At 33.6% G+C, this 17826-nt stretch overlaps 1 protein-coding gene across 28 annotated transcripts in view; it reads right to left on the bottom strand.

The window, feature by feature from the left end:
• The window catches only part of SUPT20H (SPT20 homolog, SAGA complex component), a 39873-nt gene that overhangs the window by 1033 nt on the left and 21014 nt on the right, over positions 1–17826 (bottom strand). For 10 of the 28 annotated variants that reach the window (XM_072797304.1, XM_072797307.1, XM_072797302.1 and 7 more), the window contains 13 exons: positions 17589–17660; positions 16794–16951; positions 15609–15635; positions 15027–15059; positions 14422–14539; positions 13145–13247; positions 12848–13006; positions 10824–11130; positions 10123–10277; positions 7396–7451; positions 4681–4800; positions 1783–1888; positions 235–338 (listed from right to left, as the gene is read on the bottom strand). In XM_072797304.1, the coding sequence (XP_072653405.1) occupies positions 235–338; positions 1783–1888; positions 4681–4800; positions 7396–7451; positions 10123–10277; positions 10824–11130; positions 12848–13006; positions 13145–13247; positions 14422–14539; positions 15027–15059; positions 15609–15635; positions 16794–16951; positions 17589–17660 (1518 nt within the window). Of the gene's footprint in view, positions 1–234; positions 339–1782; positions 1889–4680; positions 4801–5290; positions 7226–7395; positions 7452–9041; positions 9136–10122; positions 10278–10823; positions 11131–12847; positions 13007–13144; positions 13248–14421; positions 14540–15026; positions 15060–15608; positions 15636–16793; positions 16952–17588; positions 17661–17826 lie in introns of those variants that run through there. The other 18 variants (XM_072797310.1, XM_072797309.1, XM_072797312.1 and 15 more) reach the window with 10 other exon arrangements.

Genomic DNA, 17826 nt, shown 5'->3' with positions numbered 1-17826 from the left:
ACTTCATGTAAGATTTTAAATTAGGGAAGAGTATGGCTTAAATGTACAAAATATGTTCAGTGCTCCAAGATGACTGGCTAAAATGTCAGACTTTTAAGTAAAACTTGCTAAATTATTTACCTACTACTATATAGTCTTAAAGGACAGTAAAATAAAACTAGAGTAAGGTATGTTGAACTACTTTTGGAGCAGAGTATCTTTAAAAATGTAATCAGAGTGAAGTTGCTGGATTACTTGTATCTGTTGCTGCTGCTGTTGAAAGGCAGAGGAGAGCTGGAATCTCTGCTGAGGAAGGCTTTGCTCAGGTCTGTTCTCGCCAGAGCCAAGCTGAGACAACACTACAGAGAGGAGAAGGGGAAAGCAGGCCAGTCAAAAAGTTTGAAGGCTACCAGGGTTAGAAAAGGACAACACAGAAAATGAAATAATAGAAAAGTTATCAGTATGATTAATCTTAAGTATCAAATCACAGACATTTCAGGATAAATTTAGTATAGTCTCCTGTTAGTTGAGGGTACCACTGATGATTGAACCTCCTGAATATGAAAGGGAAGGGAGTGCCTGTGTACCAAAGCACTGTATCCCTCCTCCTTGCATTATAATGAAATTCGCTATTTTGCTGAGAAGGTTTTCTGGCAAAATGTAAACAACAGCATGATGCTTTAAAATATAATCAATGAAGTAAGGAAAAGTGGGAGAAGTCCATTCTACCATAATGACAAAACTGGTAGACAAGTGCTTTAAACAAAAGATACTGTGATGAGTTCCAAACTAGACTACTACTAGCCAACAATGGTAGTAAAATGAAACTGCAATATTCCATTTCTTTTCGAGCTGAAGGGGACCAGAGTAATCAGTTTAACCTTCTCAACATACAGATGAAAAAAATTTCAGGCAAAGGCCAGAGATGGTCTGAATGACACACTCAAAAGAATTATTATTAGCAGGTCTAGAGCTAGAAACATTCTCATTACTTTTTAGCCTAGAATTTCCACTAAAATATACAACAGCCATTTTAGGAGATTTTATAGCTCCAGTGGTAAAGGTTCATGATCACAAATTTATATTTGGAAATTCACCAGCTCTAAATACGGCATTATGCAAGACCCTGCTTATTCTAAATTCAGACACTGGGAGTTGTTTAGGACAGTAAGTCCAGTGATAATTCAAAATGTTGACATTGTCCACTCAATCTTCAAACTATCATGACTTACTTATACACGTGGTTAGTGACTTTAATTAAATATTAAGTTATAATTACTGTTTTTAAATGACAAGATACCTTCATTAAAGGTAATTCTTTGGCTCACCACTTACTGCTGGAAGTGGTGAGCATTTAGCATATATATATATATATATATTACAAATGATAAAAGTGGGTTATAAAAGTTAAGCTGACCAGTAAGTCTTGATTCATGCAAATGCAAGCTACCAGAATGAGATAAAAGATTATGGAATCAAGAAAAAGGCAGTCTCAACCCAGGAGAACTGAAGATTTAATAGCTTTGTAGCTTTGTAGTAAGCTGGATAATTGTATAAAATTCTGCCAACTGTAATGTGAGAAAACCCAACCACTATTTATATGAAAGTAAAAACCCTTTTAATCAACTGTCAAATTAACAACAACAACAAAAAATCTTAGGGCCATCAAAATCAATAGTGCATGCATTAAATAGAACCATATTTTTTCCTGCTACTGCCTGCAAGAGAAGGAAAAGAAATAACACTGAGATCTCTAAATGATCAGTTATTTTTAGTAACATATGAAGGTATAAAGATACCAACCAGCTGCCTGTGACTGCATAAAACTTCCTACTCCAGCAAGGTTAATAACAGCAGCGTGCTGAGCAGATAAGGCCTGTTCTTGACTGGTTGAACCTTGTTCAGAACCCTAAATAAAAAAATGATACATGACTTGTACAGAAAGAAAAACAATTTTGATTTGTTATTTTTTTTTTTTTCCTGTATGAGGTAAAATACCAACATCAGATTAGGTCTTGTAAAAAGAATAAAGAAAATATTTAAAGCTATGTAGAATTAGCAAGAATAAGTATGTGGTATTTTGCGTTTATCTTTTAAGTAAGCTCTACACCCAACGTGAGGCTTGAAATCACAACCCCACGATAAAGAGTTGTACACTTGGGATCCCTGGGTGGCGCAGTGGTTTAGCGCCTGCCTTTGGCCCAGGGCGCGATCCTGGAGACCCGGGATCGAATCCCACGTCGGGCTCCCGGTGCATGGAGCCTGCTTCTCCCTCTGCCTGTGTCTCTGCCTCTCTCTAGCTCTCTCTCTGTGTAACTATCGTAAATAAATAAAAATTTAAAAAAAAGAAGAAAAACCCTTTAAAAAAAAAAAAGAGTTGTACACTCTATTACCTAAGCCAGCCCAGGCATCTCAGTATATTGTATTTTGAAACCAAGAAAATAAAACCTAATTTTTTAGAACTAATTCTGTATTGGTTTATTGTTTGATGATATATTAATAATCCTTAAGGCTTCTATAAAGCTTTATCAAAACCATTTTTTTAAAGCTTAAAACACTAGCAACATAGCACTAGAATTTCTAATGATTACAATTAGCAATAAAAAACAAATTAATAAGCATACAAAGAAAAAACCTGTTCTTATATGCAAATGGCATGACTCGAAAATATTGAGGAATCTACAAAAAAGCTCCTAAAACTAATAAACAAGTTCAGTAAGATTGCGGACTATAAGATCAACCACAAAAATCAATTCTATATGCTATCAGTGAACATGCAGAAACCTGAAAATTAAAACAGTACCTACCCCATTTATAATTCCAAAAAAGGAAAGAACACTTATGTGTAAACTACAAAACATATATAGGATTTTTGTGGTGAAAAATTGCTTTTTTTGGCTTAGGTAGAGACATTCTGCGTTCATGGACTGGAATATTCACATATTAAAGATGGTAAAGTCACTCTCAAACTGACCTACAGATTTAACTCATTTCCCTTAAAAACCCTGACAGGTTCTTTTTTTCTCTGTTTCTATAGACAATTCTAAAATTTAGTTGGAAAAGCAAAAGATCTAGAACAGCTAAACAGTTTTGAAAAATAAAATGGGAGGATATTGTCTGATATTAAGACTTATTCTATAGTTGACACTAATCAAGGCAGTGTGGTACCAACACAAGGATAAGTACATAGAAAAGTGGAAGAGAACAGAAAACAGAGAGAGCCATGCAAATACATCTTGCCAAAGGTTCAAGAGACTCAATTGATTAAAGATGGCTTTTTCAACAACTAGTGCTGCAGCAATTGGACAACAATCCCTTTTGCCCACCGCCAAAGAACTCTGACCTAAGTCTTACACCTTATACAAAAATTAACTAGAAATGGATCACAGATGTAAATGAAAAGGTGTACAATTATTAGAAGGAGAAAATGGTTACTATTAAAAAAAAGACCCAGAAAATAACAAGTGTCAAAACTTGTCAGGATATTGAGAAACAGAAACCCTGTACACTAGGGAGAATGTAAAATAGTATAGCTATATAGAAAACAGTACGTAAGTCCCTTAAAAAATTGAAAATCTCACTCCTGGGTATTATCCAAAAAAAAAAAAAAAAAAAAAAGAAAAGCAGGGATTTGGAAAAGAGCTGTTTGTATACCCATGTTCATAGCAGCATTGTTTATCATAGCCAAAAGATGGAAGCAATCCAAATGTCCATCAACAGAGGAACAGATAAATGTGGAATACACATACAATGGAGTATTATTCAGGCTTAAAAGGTAAGGAAATTCTGACATACACTACAACATGGATGAACTTGAAGACATTACACTAAGTGAAGTAAACCAGTCAGAGAAAGACAGATATTGCCTACAGTAGTCAAATGCAGAGAAATATAAAGCAGAATGATAGCTGTCAGGGCTAGCAGGAGAGGGAAATAGGTAGGGAATTACTTGGTACAGTTTAATGGGTATACAATTTCAGTTTTGCAAGATGAAAATGCTCTGGAGATTGGATGCCTAACAATATGAATATATGTAACATGATTTAAAATACACACTTAAAATGATGAAGATAACAAATTATATGTATACTTTACAAAATTAAAAAAAGTACAAATCAATTTTATATCTAGCCAAGTAATCCTTCATATGTTAAAGAATAAAAAAATAGTTTTGAATGTGCCCTTCCTGAGAAACTACTGGCAGATGAGCTTTACCCAACCAACACTTACCTGGGGAATCTTTGTGAGCTAAGAGAAACTTGGGTTGGGACCTGAGAATAAGTATTTTTAGTTCCTGAATGATTCCAAAGTGTAACAAAGATTCAGAAAAAGTTGTAGTTCCTTCTACTTTAATTTACTGCAGTTCTTTTTCAATTTTATTCTGTTCAACAACCTACAAATATTTTTGTCAATCTTCCCTCTCCCCTAAGCTTAATAATAGTAAGGACATCTCTATTCCAAAAGACACAGAACACTGCAAACAGAAGGATAATGACTGGACAAAAAATGCATAGGCTATAGGGGCAGAAAAAGAATTTGAAATAGGCACCCAATAACTGATCACTACTACTGTTAATAAAAGCAGAACAGGAACTACTACCTGTATGAACAAACTAAAACCATGTCAAATATACTTTAAACATATGAAAAAAAGTTACAATTCTATAATGTAAAGCAGGTAGGGAGCTGGAAAGCACATACCTGCTCCCCTGGTTGTTGAGGACTAGAAGTTGTGGGTTGCTGAGGCTGCTGTGGTGTAAATTGAGAGAGCTGCTGTTGCTGCTGCTGCAGAGTGTTAAAAATGAGTGAGCCACCTGGAAGCTATTAAAGAAGAGCTAATTAACCCATCTCACATTTTAGAAATTTCTTTATTCCATAAATACTTTTAGAATATTCACTATGTATCAGACATTCTTCTGTGGATTGAGGAAACAGGTAAACCAAACCAATATCCATGACCTTAAAAAAAAATTTACTTAAAAAAAGTTCTTAATTGCTATTATTTCGGGTTCTCAAATATGTAGGTAATCCCAAACATATATCTTTTTGCTTAATAGCTATCCAAATATACATATGGCTTTTATTTAAACCTTTCTTACACATCAATAAATACAAAATAGCATTTTTTTAAAAAAAATATTTATTCATGAGAGACACAGGCAGAGGCACAGACAGAGGGAAGAGCAGGCTCCCTGAAAGGAGCCTGATGCGAGACTCCATCCCAAGATCCTGGGATCACACACTGAGACGAAAGCAGATGCTCAACCACTGAGCAACCCAGACATCCCCAAAGAAACTAACGATAGTCAGATACAATTAAGAAAACTTATTTAATTTGTTCCAGCTTTACACAGCTTTACAAAGACCCGAAATGCATGGGTTTTTATATAACACAGTAAGGAATTCCAATGCTGTAACGGAAATACAGTAGCTATCCATATGTTTAATTTAAGGGTACTACTTGCTGCTCTGTCATTCTGTACCTAAATTACTTCAAAAAAAAAAAAAAAACAAACAAAACAACCCAAAACTTTTTAAAGCACCCAGAAAGCTCCATGTTAAAAATTAAAACTTTGGTTTCTAAATGCATCAGAAAATAAATGGCTTTTCCATTTATTCTATATGGGTTTAAGTTATAGTAATCTCCCTTCATGCATGGTTTTGCTTTCTCTGGTTTCAATTACTACAGTCAACTGCAGCTCAGAAGCAGATGATCCCCCTGACACGGTCAGGTCAAGAGTAGCTAATGCTATGTCACAATGTTTACGACATTCACCTCACATCATCTTATCATGTACACATTTTATCAACTCACATCAAGAGAAGGGTGAGTACAGTACAAAAGATATTTTGAGAGAGAGATCATATTAACATAACTTTTATTACAGTGTAGTTATCAGTGTTCTATTTTATTAATCATTGTTAATCTCTTACTGTGTCTAATTCACAAATTATACTTTATTGTAGGAAAATATTCTTCTCTTCTTTTTGTTGAACTTGCCTATGGTTTTGTCATAGCTCGCTTGGCCCAAATAGCAATTCTCTGAAATTCCCAAATAAATCTACTTTGCTGGTAAAATAACCGACAATTTTATTTTTAAGGTTAACAGTATGTACGCAGAGGAAAAAACAGTATGTTATACAGGGTTTTGGTACCATCCATGTTTTAGGCATCTACTGAGTATCTTGAAATGTATCCTCTGCAAATAATGGGGGACTACTGTATAAGCACTTTGAAAACTTTAAGAGAAAGTCCAAGCAAATAAATACCCAACTACAGAACTCTGCATAGCCATAAACAAACAAAAAAACAAACAAATAAGTAAAAAAGTGTTCTTAGGTCAGTATCTCTAAACCTCATTGTTTGGACTTAGCAGAGGTCAACTGTTCCTTCCTCAATCAGTTAGATAATAAGTGTAGCAAAATATAATTTATAAGGTAGCCTTATGATTAGTGCTATTAAGAATTCCACTCTTTTCCAACAGCAATCTGCAGAAAAGTTGGCTAAATAAACCAATGTGACCTGTGGTCTATCCATATTATAAGTGGACTGTTCTGTGATTACATTCTATTAAGTATAGATACTGTTTACATCTTATATAAGAAATGTTTAAGTTTTGGCTTAAAATACGTTTCCTAGTTTGTTACTCCTGAAACCAGGTTGATCAGTCTGGTACTACTGCTTTTTCCCAATAATCCAAAGCTCTGCCATTTTGTGTCCAGACATTCAAGTCTACCTTTTTCTTAAAGTTCTCTGTAGACAATACCACCCATTTTCCAAATAGGCAGCGTCATACTGGATTTCATCCTTAAATTAAAGGACCTAGCATAACACCCAGAATATTGTCAGTTCACAACATGTACTAAATTTCCCACTTCTAATCTCTTTTTGTATGTTGACACTGATAACACATAAGTAAAGATACATCATTAGACACAAACTATAAACTGACATTTATTGAATGACTAGGAGCGTGGCATTTTGTTAAGAAATCATATTCTCTTAGGAAAAGAACACCTACCTATTTTTAAAATATTTAAGCAAAGAGTATTACATACCATGTATACATTAAATGTCTATTGAAAGAGGAATTCTTTTCTAAGTATATTTATCAATGCTATTGTAGGCAAGTGTAGTCCTTTGTAGTTGTCAATTCTCCCCATTGGAGCAGCCAGTGCTTGGTTAGGCAGGGTGTTGGAGCTAATGAGTGCGGTTTATAGGATACAAATTCTTCTCCTTATTCACCTTCCATGTGATCACACAAAGGAAGTAATAATGAACCACATCCTTAGAAGATTTTGAACAGACTTCAAAATTTCAAATGCTTATATATATGATCAGATATACATCATTAAAAAAGCATACCAAGCATACCAAGCATAAAAACTTCAATCAAAAGCAGTATTTCTCATTACCTGGAGTAGATTTAAAGGCCTGAGACTTGAAGTATTTTTTAATCCAAAAGGAACACCTGTTAAATAAAACTCATGGTTATAACAGAGAATTAAAATTTTATTACACTTCAAAATATTTTATATTTTAGCATATATAAATACATTTTAAGTACTTTTTGCATAGATGTGTTTATTTTTTCTATACCTTTAAAACAAAAAAAAATTCATCAGCACCTATTTTAACACTATTATCTTACTCAAAGATGTGGTGCACCAGATGTGCATTTTATAGGCATACCTCAGAGGTATTGTGGGTTCCAGACCACAGCAAATAAAGTGAATATTACAATAAAGCAAGTCAAATGAATTTTTTGATTTCCCAGTGAATATGTTTACATTATACTGTTGTCTATTATGTGTGCATTAGCATTATGTCTAAAAACAAAATGTATAAACCTTAATTAAAATATCTTGTTAAAAAATACATCAACTGGGGCAGCCCGGGTGGCTCAGTGGTTTAGCTCTGCCTTCAGCCCAGGGCCAGGTCCTGGAGACCCTGGATCGAGTCCCACGTCGGGCTCCCCGCATGGAGCCTGCTTCTCTCTCTGCCTCTGCCTCTCTCTCTCTCTCTCTTTCATGAATAAATAAAAAACCTTAAAAAAAAATCAACTGAATTTTCAACGAGTTATAATCACTATTGCAGAGAACTATAACAAATGTAATAATAATGAGAAGATTTGAAATACTACAAGAATTGCCAAAATGTGACCCAGAGATATGAAATGAGGAAAAGTTATTGGAAAAATGGCATCTATTGATGCCTTGCTTCATGCAGGGTTGCCACAAATCTTCAATTCATCGAAGAAAATGCAGTACCTTCAAAGTGCAATAAAGCAAGGAATGCCTGTATTCTATTATTTCAGAAATGATAACCTCTTTTATCACTATTTTGATTTTTGGCTAGAGAAAGAAATCAAGAAGTATGCAGACACCATGAATGTAATAAAACTACATTGTTGTGAAAACATATTTCAGGTAGTGACATCTATTTAAATTTCTCAAAGGTTAAGGAGCATACAATAAGAATCATATCTCCAAGAATCCATGTACTGTTTGCTATTTTTTCAAGTACAAAATTGTAATATTAATAATGTTTAAAAAAACACTGAATTTTGTGCTTCAGGGTCAAAACTGAAAGTCAGGAAACATTGCTATTATTTCTGAACATAATCCCCAAAATCTTTAGAGTGCATCATAATATAAGGATTGGCAAACTTTTTCAGTAGGCCCTGTGGGCCACATATGGCCTCTCTGGCATATTCTTCCTCTTGCCTTTTTTTTTTTTTTTTTTTAAGACAAACCTTTAAAAAAAGATAACCATTCTTGCACTTTGCTGACCATGGCCTCAAAGTCCACATAAACAAAATATACCGATCTGAACACTAATTAAAATGTATCTGGTCCTCTAAGCATATAGTTCAATAAAAAAAGGATAAAAAGCAGAACTTTTACAGGTGATGATATCAAAGCCTTGTGAAAGAAAATAAAAAAAGCATAAACACACTAAAATATTACAGTACTGATTTATCCCCTTCAGGAAAAATTCTCATGGAAAGCTATAACTCCCTTTAAAAATGGATGACATCTATATAATGCTTGTAGCTTACCAAAGGCACTTCCAAATCACTTCATTAATGTCTCCTAAGTACCATCTGAAGTTAAGATATTTTTACTCCCATTTTTGAGCAGATGAAACTGAGGCTAGGGAGAAAAAATAAGTGACTTCTTTTGGGCCCCACACTGAACATCTGGAGCCATATGCAACTAACTAGCAGAGGTATATGCAAATATAAGCAAGCATCCTAAATTCAACACCTGATTCCATTTTCCAGGGCTTCTGTCACTAACTTTTATTAAAATTGAGATCATCAGATTTAGGAAATCACAGCAATATGTTACATGTTTAAATTATACTCTTTGTGTTTGATCTCTTGTAATTCAGAAATTTTTTGATAAATTTTTCTATGCTAAGTTTGTTTCCCTGCTAATTATTTTCTCAGGAAAACAATTATCCAAGATGTTATAAAACATTATTTTAAACAGCATTAAAAAGTTGTGTAAGTTATTAGAACTCTTCTCCAATATATGTAGTAATAAATAACTATTGCACTAAAACTATTACTAATTATGATGAGTACAGCAAATTTTTTTGAATGCTTATTACGTCTCAATTTAAAGTACATCATTTATGTTTACTCAATCTTCACAACTATGAGGCAAAGCATTATTATTATTCCCTATCTAACAGACAAGGAAAGTGAGGTGACTTTCCCATGATTGTACTGTTCAGTAAGTTGCACAACTGTGATTCAAACTCAAGCAGTCTGGCTCCAGAGCCTAGTCCTTTTACTGCCATTCTATGTTACCTTTCTTATACAACCTGTTTCCAAAATGTATTTCTTTAACCTGGAATAGGGCTACACTGACAATAAGGCTATCAAAATTAATTTATTATGTTTGGAAGGCAGATATAATTTGCAGAAACTTACTAAGTTTCTTCATAGAAGTTAATTACTAAATGCTTTTTTAATTCAAATATTGGAACTTCAAGGGTTTTATAAACAAAATACCTGTGACATAATGCTTCAAGAAATAAGGATGTTAAGCGCATATAATATGCTTAAAATGACATTTTTATACTAGCATATACTTTAATTTTTTAGAGATTATGATTTCCAATATTCTGACCTGCTTGAGAAGCTGCCTGCATTGCACTGGGCAATGCATTTGGTAGCAGACCTCCTGAGGGTAGAAGGCCACTCAGGTTTATTCCTGCAGGAGTTATGGCACCAGTGTTACAGCCCAGCATAGGATTTGAACCACTCATCAAAGCCTGAGCTCCACTGCAGAAGAATAAGATAAAGCATTAAACCTGCACTACAAAAGAAAAACTACAGTCACATAATAATTCCTTGGATTAAAAAACAAACTACTACACAAACACAATTAGGTATCTTGGTTTTAAACATCAGTTTTGGGGTTCTGTTTCATTTTTATGCTAGATAGTTACAGCAAGATTATCTAAAATTAAGTACTGTATATTTACCAGGGTTGAAAAGATAATTTGAAAGAATAAAAGCATTAATCAAGGGATTAAAAGATGGCAATGCTGAGGATAAACAGGAAAATCTATGCTGCTGTCAATGTGTAATATTAGGTTAGTGCATGTAATACATGTATTACCTAAAACTAAAACAGATTTGTTGAGATAGTTTCTATCCACATGTAAACTATTTTTCAGTTTCAGAAATATGCAATTTGTTAATTTCACAAAAATTTCTTTACATCACAGTGAGAGTATCTTAAAAAACAAACAAACAAACAAACAAACAAACAAAAAACAAAAAACAAAGCAAAGAAACAAAACCAGGGCATCAATGCAAACTTACCAAACAGAGCCCACTACATTGATGAAGTTAAGTCCAGCAGAGTTTGCCATGACCTGGGTGGCCGTGGTTCCTGTAGTTATGGATGTTACCATGGTGGAAAGAGGAATGGTCGTTACAGGCATTGCCTGGCTCAGAGACCTTTGCTGCTGAGCAAACTGAGTTAACAAAGTGGGCTGAGGGGTGAAGCCTGAATCTTGGGGAGTAAGGGTGGCTGAAGGGGTAATAGGAGTTGAGCTCTGAGCATCAGGAGGGTGTGGGGTCGATGAAGGGGTTGGTGTAGGAGTAGATGGCTTAGGAGTTCCAGATCCTGCTCATTGAGAAAAATAAAAATTGCTAGTTTGTTATAAATGGCCAGTCCTTTTTAAAATAAGGTTAATGGAATCTTACTTAGCACTGACAATTTGTTCCAGTTTTTTTTTTTTAAGCAGTTAACTGCAAGTGTTAATTTCTACACATGATACATGAGTGTTGCTACACTCAATTACAATTAAGGATGCAGTATATCACCTAAAAATTCCATCAGAGATGCTATTACAGTAACAGTAAAAATATACATTTGTATTCTACCACAATACCCATTTAAAAGTTAATTTCCTACATGCTACCTTTGGCCTAAAAACTTTAAGAGGAATTCAAATTAATTTTTGTTATTTACGATTTCACTAATTTAGAACTTCACTTAAAAATATTGCTTCTTTTCTGTAACAGTCTGAGATAAACTCTGAACATACTTAATAAATTACATATGGTTAACAATCATAATTGGCACCTAAATGTACATGTTTAATTCCTAACACATCAAGTTTATCCTGACAAACAAATTTACAAAACGCAGTAATAAAGCAAATATTTGATAGATAATACTGCATCTTTAACAGTAACTGTGTACTTCTGTTTAAATGTAAGAATGTATAGAAAATCTGTTGTGAATGAAGTATGCACAGTTTATCAACTTTTTAAAAAAAAAACAAAAACAAAAAACAAAAACCAAAAAAATAAAACCAAAAGCTCTTGAGGTGTTTTCTTTTTTAGCTTTCATGTCCTGCAGAAAGAAAGGAAAGAAATGTGAATGTCCAGAAGCTGTCACTCAACCCTTACTTAAAGTAACAACTGTGTGCAGTAGATTAACATAATCCATACCCACAACATAAGAAGTGTGAATAAGACTTCCAGGAAATTTATAAATTTTTCTTTGTGCAAAACAAGAAGGCAGAAAAATTACACCTTTTGAGCTATCAAGATGAAGATGTTTATATCTAAGGCGAAGACCACTCTATCACTGTGCAGTGTATAAAACTTTCAGCACACTTTAGTTATCTATAAAAAAATCTAAAAAACTGGAATGCTTTTTTTCAAATTGATACCTAAATATCTCAGAAATCTCTAATTTGAAGAAATCTTCCCAATTGAATGCTAGAATTCTTGCATAAGTCTTCTTGATGTTAAAAAAAAAAGTATTCAGTAGTAAAAATTACATTTTAATATTTTCAGAATAATGCTTTATGATTACCACATTTTAGTAACTGATTACAATTTTTAAGAGTGTAGGAGTGTTTCTGAAAAATCAGCTTTCAGTTTATTCTATCACCACCTTGGAACTAGTTGGTTTCTTACATACACAAATAGGACTGCAGCAACAACTCGTATGACATTTTTCCTTTCATATCAGCTATATAATTTACATAAAATGTAACATGATCCTAGGGTACACTGGAATAAAAAGTATTTTGGAATCTTATTGCCACATTTGGCTAACATCTTTTTAAGGATATGTGTAGGTTGTAAGTCTATAAGGTATACACACAGTGCATACACAGATACAGAAAAACAAATACAATTACAATAAACACAAAATACATACAATCAACAAGAGATTTGCCTGAAGCTTCTCAAAATTTATACATTTTGGGTACATAGTACATTTAGATTTCAATTTTACTGGTCAAAAAAAAATAGCTGTTTTAAGAAACACTAAGTACAAAAAGCTAATGAAGAGCTTATGAGGAATTTAAGTTATAACTCACTTTGTGATGAGCTGGCAGGTGACAGGGCAGCTGGAGAAAGCATGCTAACTTGATTGAGATCCACAGATGACTTCCGAGAAAGACTTGGTGGCTTGGAAGCAGGAGGAGGAGTTGGAGATTTTAGAAAGCTGCTGGCCTGTTGTGGTGTAAAATAGTTACCTAGAAGAATATAAAAGTTATTTTCTACACTTACAATTCAAAATTCTGTTAACTAAGTCATTATATGAAGTTTTAAAAACAGATTTTGACTGTGTGACATGTTTTACTCCAGATTACAGACAACAAAGAATTTAATACCTGAAGAACTATTTCCTGAGCTTGAGGGAAGTTTGATGGGTGGAGGTCGATGTTTTACTCCCTTTCCCAATACTGAAGACTGAACTGACACAGTCTCAGGCTGCTAAGAGACAGGGACATTAAATATACTTGTTAAAATTAAATTAAGCTCAAATCAGAAATTCATAAATTAATGCCACTATAGCTTCTAGATGAGAACACACAGTTTAAAACTCTGCAAAGTACTCTTATTGTTATAGATTGGGTGTGAGAGTTAAAAAAATACATAATTTCACATAAGAAGATCCATGAAATAAATTATAGTATATATAAAAAATGAAGATTTCTAGATAGTAAGGTGGGCAGACAGTTTGAGGAAGGTCAGATAGGTAAACTTCCACTCTAAAGCAAAGCTTCCACTCTTAAATCTTTCCAGGGAAAATAGTAAATTGTTGAAGCCAGGTGATTAATATGCACAGATAGATGTTCATTATACCCTTCTACCTTTGTGTATACTTGAAAGTTTACATTATAAAAAGTTAAATACTTGAACTGGTATAGCCACTCTGGAAAACTGTGTGGAGGTTCCTCAAAGAGTTAAAAATAGATCTGCCCTACGACCCAGCAATTGCACCACTGGGGATTTACCCCAAAGATACAGATGCAGTGAAACGGCAGGACACCTGCACCCCAATGTTTATAGCAGCAATGTCCACAATAGTCAAACCGTGGAAGGAGCTTTGGTGCCCAAGGAAAAATGAATGGATAAAGAAGATGTGGTCTATGTATACAATGGAATATTACTCAGCCTTTGGAAACGACAAATACCCACCATTTGCTTCGATGTGGATGGAACTGGAGGGTATTACTCTGAGTGAAGTAAGTCAATAGGAGAAGGACAAACATTATATGGTCTCATTCATTTGGGGAATATAAAAAATAGTGAAAGGGAATAAAAGGGAAAGGAGAAAAAATGAGTGGGAAATATCAGAAAGGGAGACAGAACATGAGAGACTCCTTACTCTGGGAAACGAACAAGGGGTGGTGGAAAGGGAGGTGGGCGGGGGGTAGGGGTGACTGGGTGACGGGCACTGAGGGGGGCACTTTATCGGATGAGCACTGGGTGTTATTCTATATGTTGGCAAATCGAACTCCAATAAAAAAAGTACACAAAAAAATAAATAAAAAAAAATAAAAAGTTAAATACTACACAATACCCCCATCCCTTGAAAAAAAGTCTTTAACATTTCTTAGATTCTTTGAAAAACAAATAAGGACAAAAGAGTCATCCAACACACTTCTGTTTCTTTCCCTGGAGAAAGCTGGCTCAAGCTGGCAGAGCCACTGGAGCTGTGTGACATTTTGACTGGACATTTGGCTTCATTCTGGACCAATTCCTGGTACTGATTGACTACCCTGGAATATGAAGAGTAAATGAGTAAAGATTAGCTAACTCTGTTCTAAACACAAATTTATAGGAAATAAATAACTGTTAACAAAAAAATTCCACCAAAATTAACACAAAGATTCAAACTAGACAATTTATCTTTGCACCAAAGGTACATTCTTCTAGTCTTTTCAACAAGCTACTCAAAACATTTTGCTAATAAACAATCTAAAGATAAACATATAGTATCTTCCTTCTAATACAGGAATTACAGGGATTATTTAACCAATTAGCAGCTAAAGAAATTACCCACTGACTTTCACTCACATTCTGATTATATACTTAGAAATTATCCTCCTGAGCTACCATAGATATTTTATCTATGCTTTCTTATTCAAAATACACTGTATTTTAAACATTATTCTTGTGTTATTTTCCTAATTCCATAAGAAATCCTTTAAAAGTGAAGCTTTTAATATCCATCCAGATTAAAGATAAAAATGCAAATATTTTTACCTCTCAGCATCAGTCTTCGATCCAATAACAAACCTGAAGTGTTTAAAAGAGAGAAAAGTATTATGTTAAGAGTTGTCTTAAGGAGCCCTGGGATACTTTTGAAGGCTTCCATATTTTAGTGACTGTAGTTTTATAAAATGAGTCAATCTACAGAGATATTACAAAAAAAATTATTAAATACATTTAAACTTATGAAGCAATGACCAAGTTTTGCATGCATTATAAAATAATTCTGTGGATAATTTGGCTGATTTAAGGGAGATGTATTTTGGCACAAAACTGATGTATAAAAACAAAATCTGGGCTGAAAGTTACCAAGTGCTATATATACTTGCAAGTGTCTGCCCTACAGCAAAATTCACTGAACTACTGTGTCCAATGCCTTTGGCTTTCCTCTCACTTTAACCTTTGATTTTTGAAGTCATTAATGTCTACAGAGCAGATCTTAGAATATATTTTAGACAAGGAAGGTAGTTTGTTGCCAATTCAATAAAATGTCTTTACCAAATCTTTTTAAAGAATTTGACATTTATATGATTTCTTAACAGATTAAAATAGTGAATTTGTTTATTTTTTAATTACCAATTTGAATGATCATCTGTGGAGGAGCTGAAATATAAAATGTAAAAAAAAGAAAAAACTTGGTTAATGCAGCTCAAACTTTAATTTCATAGTTATTAACTCAAGTAATTTATGAATATGGAGGAATGACTGGAAGTAACAAATCATGCAGCATTTTTCAGCATCTCCCTGATGTGAAGGCAAAAAATTCAATTCTCTTGTTACCGCTACTCAATTGGCATTTGAACTGATTTTTTTTTAATGAGAAGAATTAATATTATCTCTTTGTGTTTGAGGAAAGTTTATGATTTAAAATGACCAATGTCTGTCTAGAAAGGGGAGATTTCTAAAAATAATGGTAATCAAAATATCTGATCTATGTGGTATTCAACACTAGGAACTGTTAATGTGAAAAAATAACTTAGTGATTCCCCAAATAAAACTATTTCTTCCCACTGACTTTAACTTAGATACTGGTGAGGTTGTTCTTTAAAATCCATTTCTGCTATAGTTTCAATTCATATTTTATGTTAAGTAAAGACTTCATAAACAATTTAACATAAGCCTGACCCCTGCCTTTTTTCTTTTAAGCTCCTTTCTGTAGTCTCTTCTATTTGAAAGAGCAACCTGATTGAAAAACAAAATAAACTAACAATGAAAACAAAATACTGTTACCTTGTACTGAATAAGCATAGTCCGTAAGTTTTGGAAGATCAAATGTGTATTATTTTTTCAGAGCCAAAAACCACATTAAGCACCGAGTCTTTGTCCTTACAAGCAGTGGTGCAATACCAAGGATCTTTTCATTTACAGTAAGCTTGTTACCCATTTAAACAAACTACTTCTCAGAAATGCTTCAACTTCATGCTCACAGGTTGAAGTCACATCCACACATAACTATAACAAGGAAATGTCCTTCAAAGCAAGTAAGGAATTATACTATAGATTTTTAAAAAGGTATTATTATTATTATTTTAAATAACTCCTGGACAGCCTGGTAATTGTTGTAGTTTTTTTGTTTTTGTTTTTTGTTTTTTTTGACAACATGGTAATTGTAATTTAGGTCTACTTATATCCACTGACAAATCTAAATTGGAGTACTTTAATAACAAATGAATCCCCAAAGGGAAATTTTTATTCATTGGTGGTTGCTAGATAAATTCTGAGGTCTCATTTTGTCAACTACATGCATTTAACAGAACTCACTGGGATGGAGACATCTGGCTGTCATTTTCTTCATCTTCTTTACACGGCTGTATTTTACCATAGTAAAGTGGATCACCAAGTGACTGCAAAATGGTCAGCTTTGTTTTCTGATACTGATTACCAGCTTCACATTCAAATACATAATCATCTTTTACATCCTGGAAAAGACAGTGTCCCAGATACTTTCTTCAGTCAATACACAAAGTTAACAAACAACACATTAACTTGTAACTGGCAATAAGACAGATCACATTTTGACTATAGACTTGTTTAAGCCCATCTAAGAAAATAAAGTCCAGGATTCTTTTTTACATAGCACTTTTCAGGATGAGAGTTCCAATAGAGTAGTTAACCAAGCCCAAGAGAAATAATAGCAGAATTGCATATACTGTACATACAAATGCAAATACTAAATATTAAAGGGGTAAAAGTTTGGAGACAGAACTACTTCTGTTTGTCACATATAAAGAATTATTACTGCACTTAGGGAAAATTACACAGAACATTCAAAATCACTGTTAGAATAAGTTACTAATTAGAAACAGAAAACAAATCAGAACTACCAATATGCTTCTGAAACAGAAAAATGCAGTTACACAACTGCCCTTTACAATGAAAACTATACTTTATGAAAAACAAAACAATTTTTCTTTCCTTTAATTCACCAAACCCCCAGGATGTACTTTATATAAAAAAACAAAAAATAAAAAACAAAAAACTTCAAGTAAAAGCACTTTATGTTTAATAAATTCAGAAACAGCCTCATCAGAAAGGAGACTGCAATGATGGACTTACATGGGCTGGCCAGACTGTGGGTTGTGAGTCATCAGATTTGATGGACTTTTCCACTTTAGCATATTTCTCCACCTAAGTAATCAAATCAAGAGACAGCAGATGTAATGGAATCAGTATTGTGAACAAAGGGAAAGACCTAAATCACTCAACAATACAATACAGTTTCAAGCACAAAAATTCTTAAATTACTGATAACATTATTTAAACTCTAGTTTAAAACTCTCCTGATACATTAATT

Source organism: Canis lupus, chromosome 24 (assembly GCF_048164855.1).
Source record: "Canis lupus baileyi chromosome 24, mCanLup2.hap1, whole genome shotgun sequence".
Taxonomy (NCBI): domain Eukaryota; kingdom Metazoa; phylum Chordata; class Mammalia; order Carnivora; family Canidae; genus Canis; species Canis lupus.
This window is presented reverse-complemented; position numbering and strand designations above follow the sequence as displayed.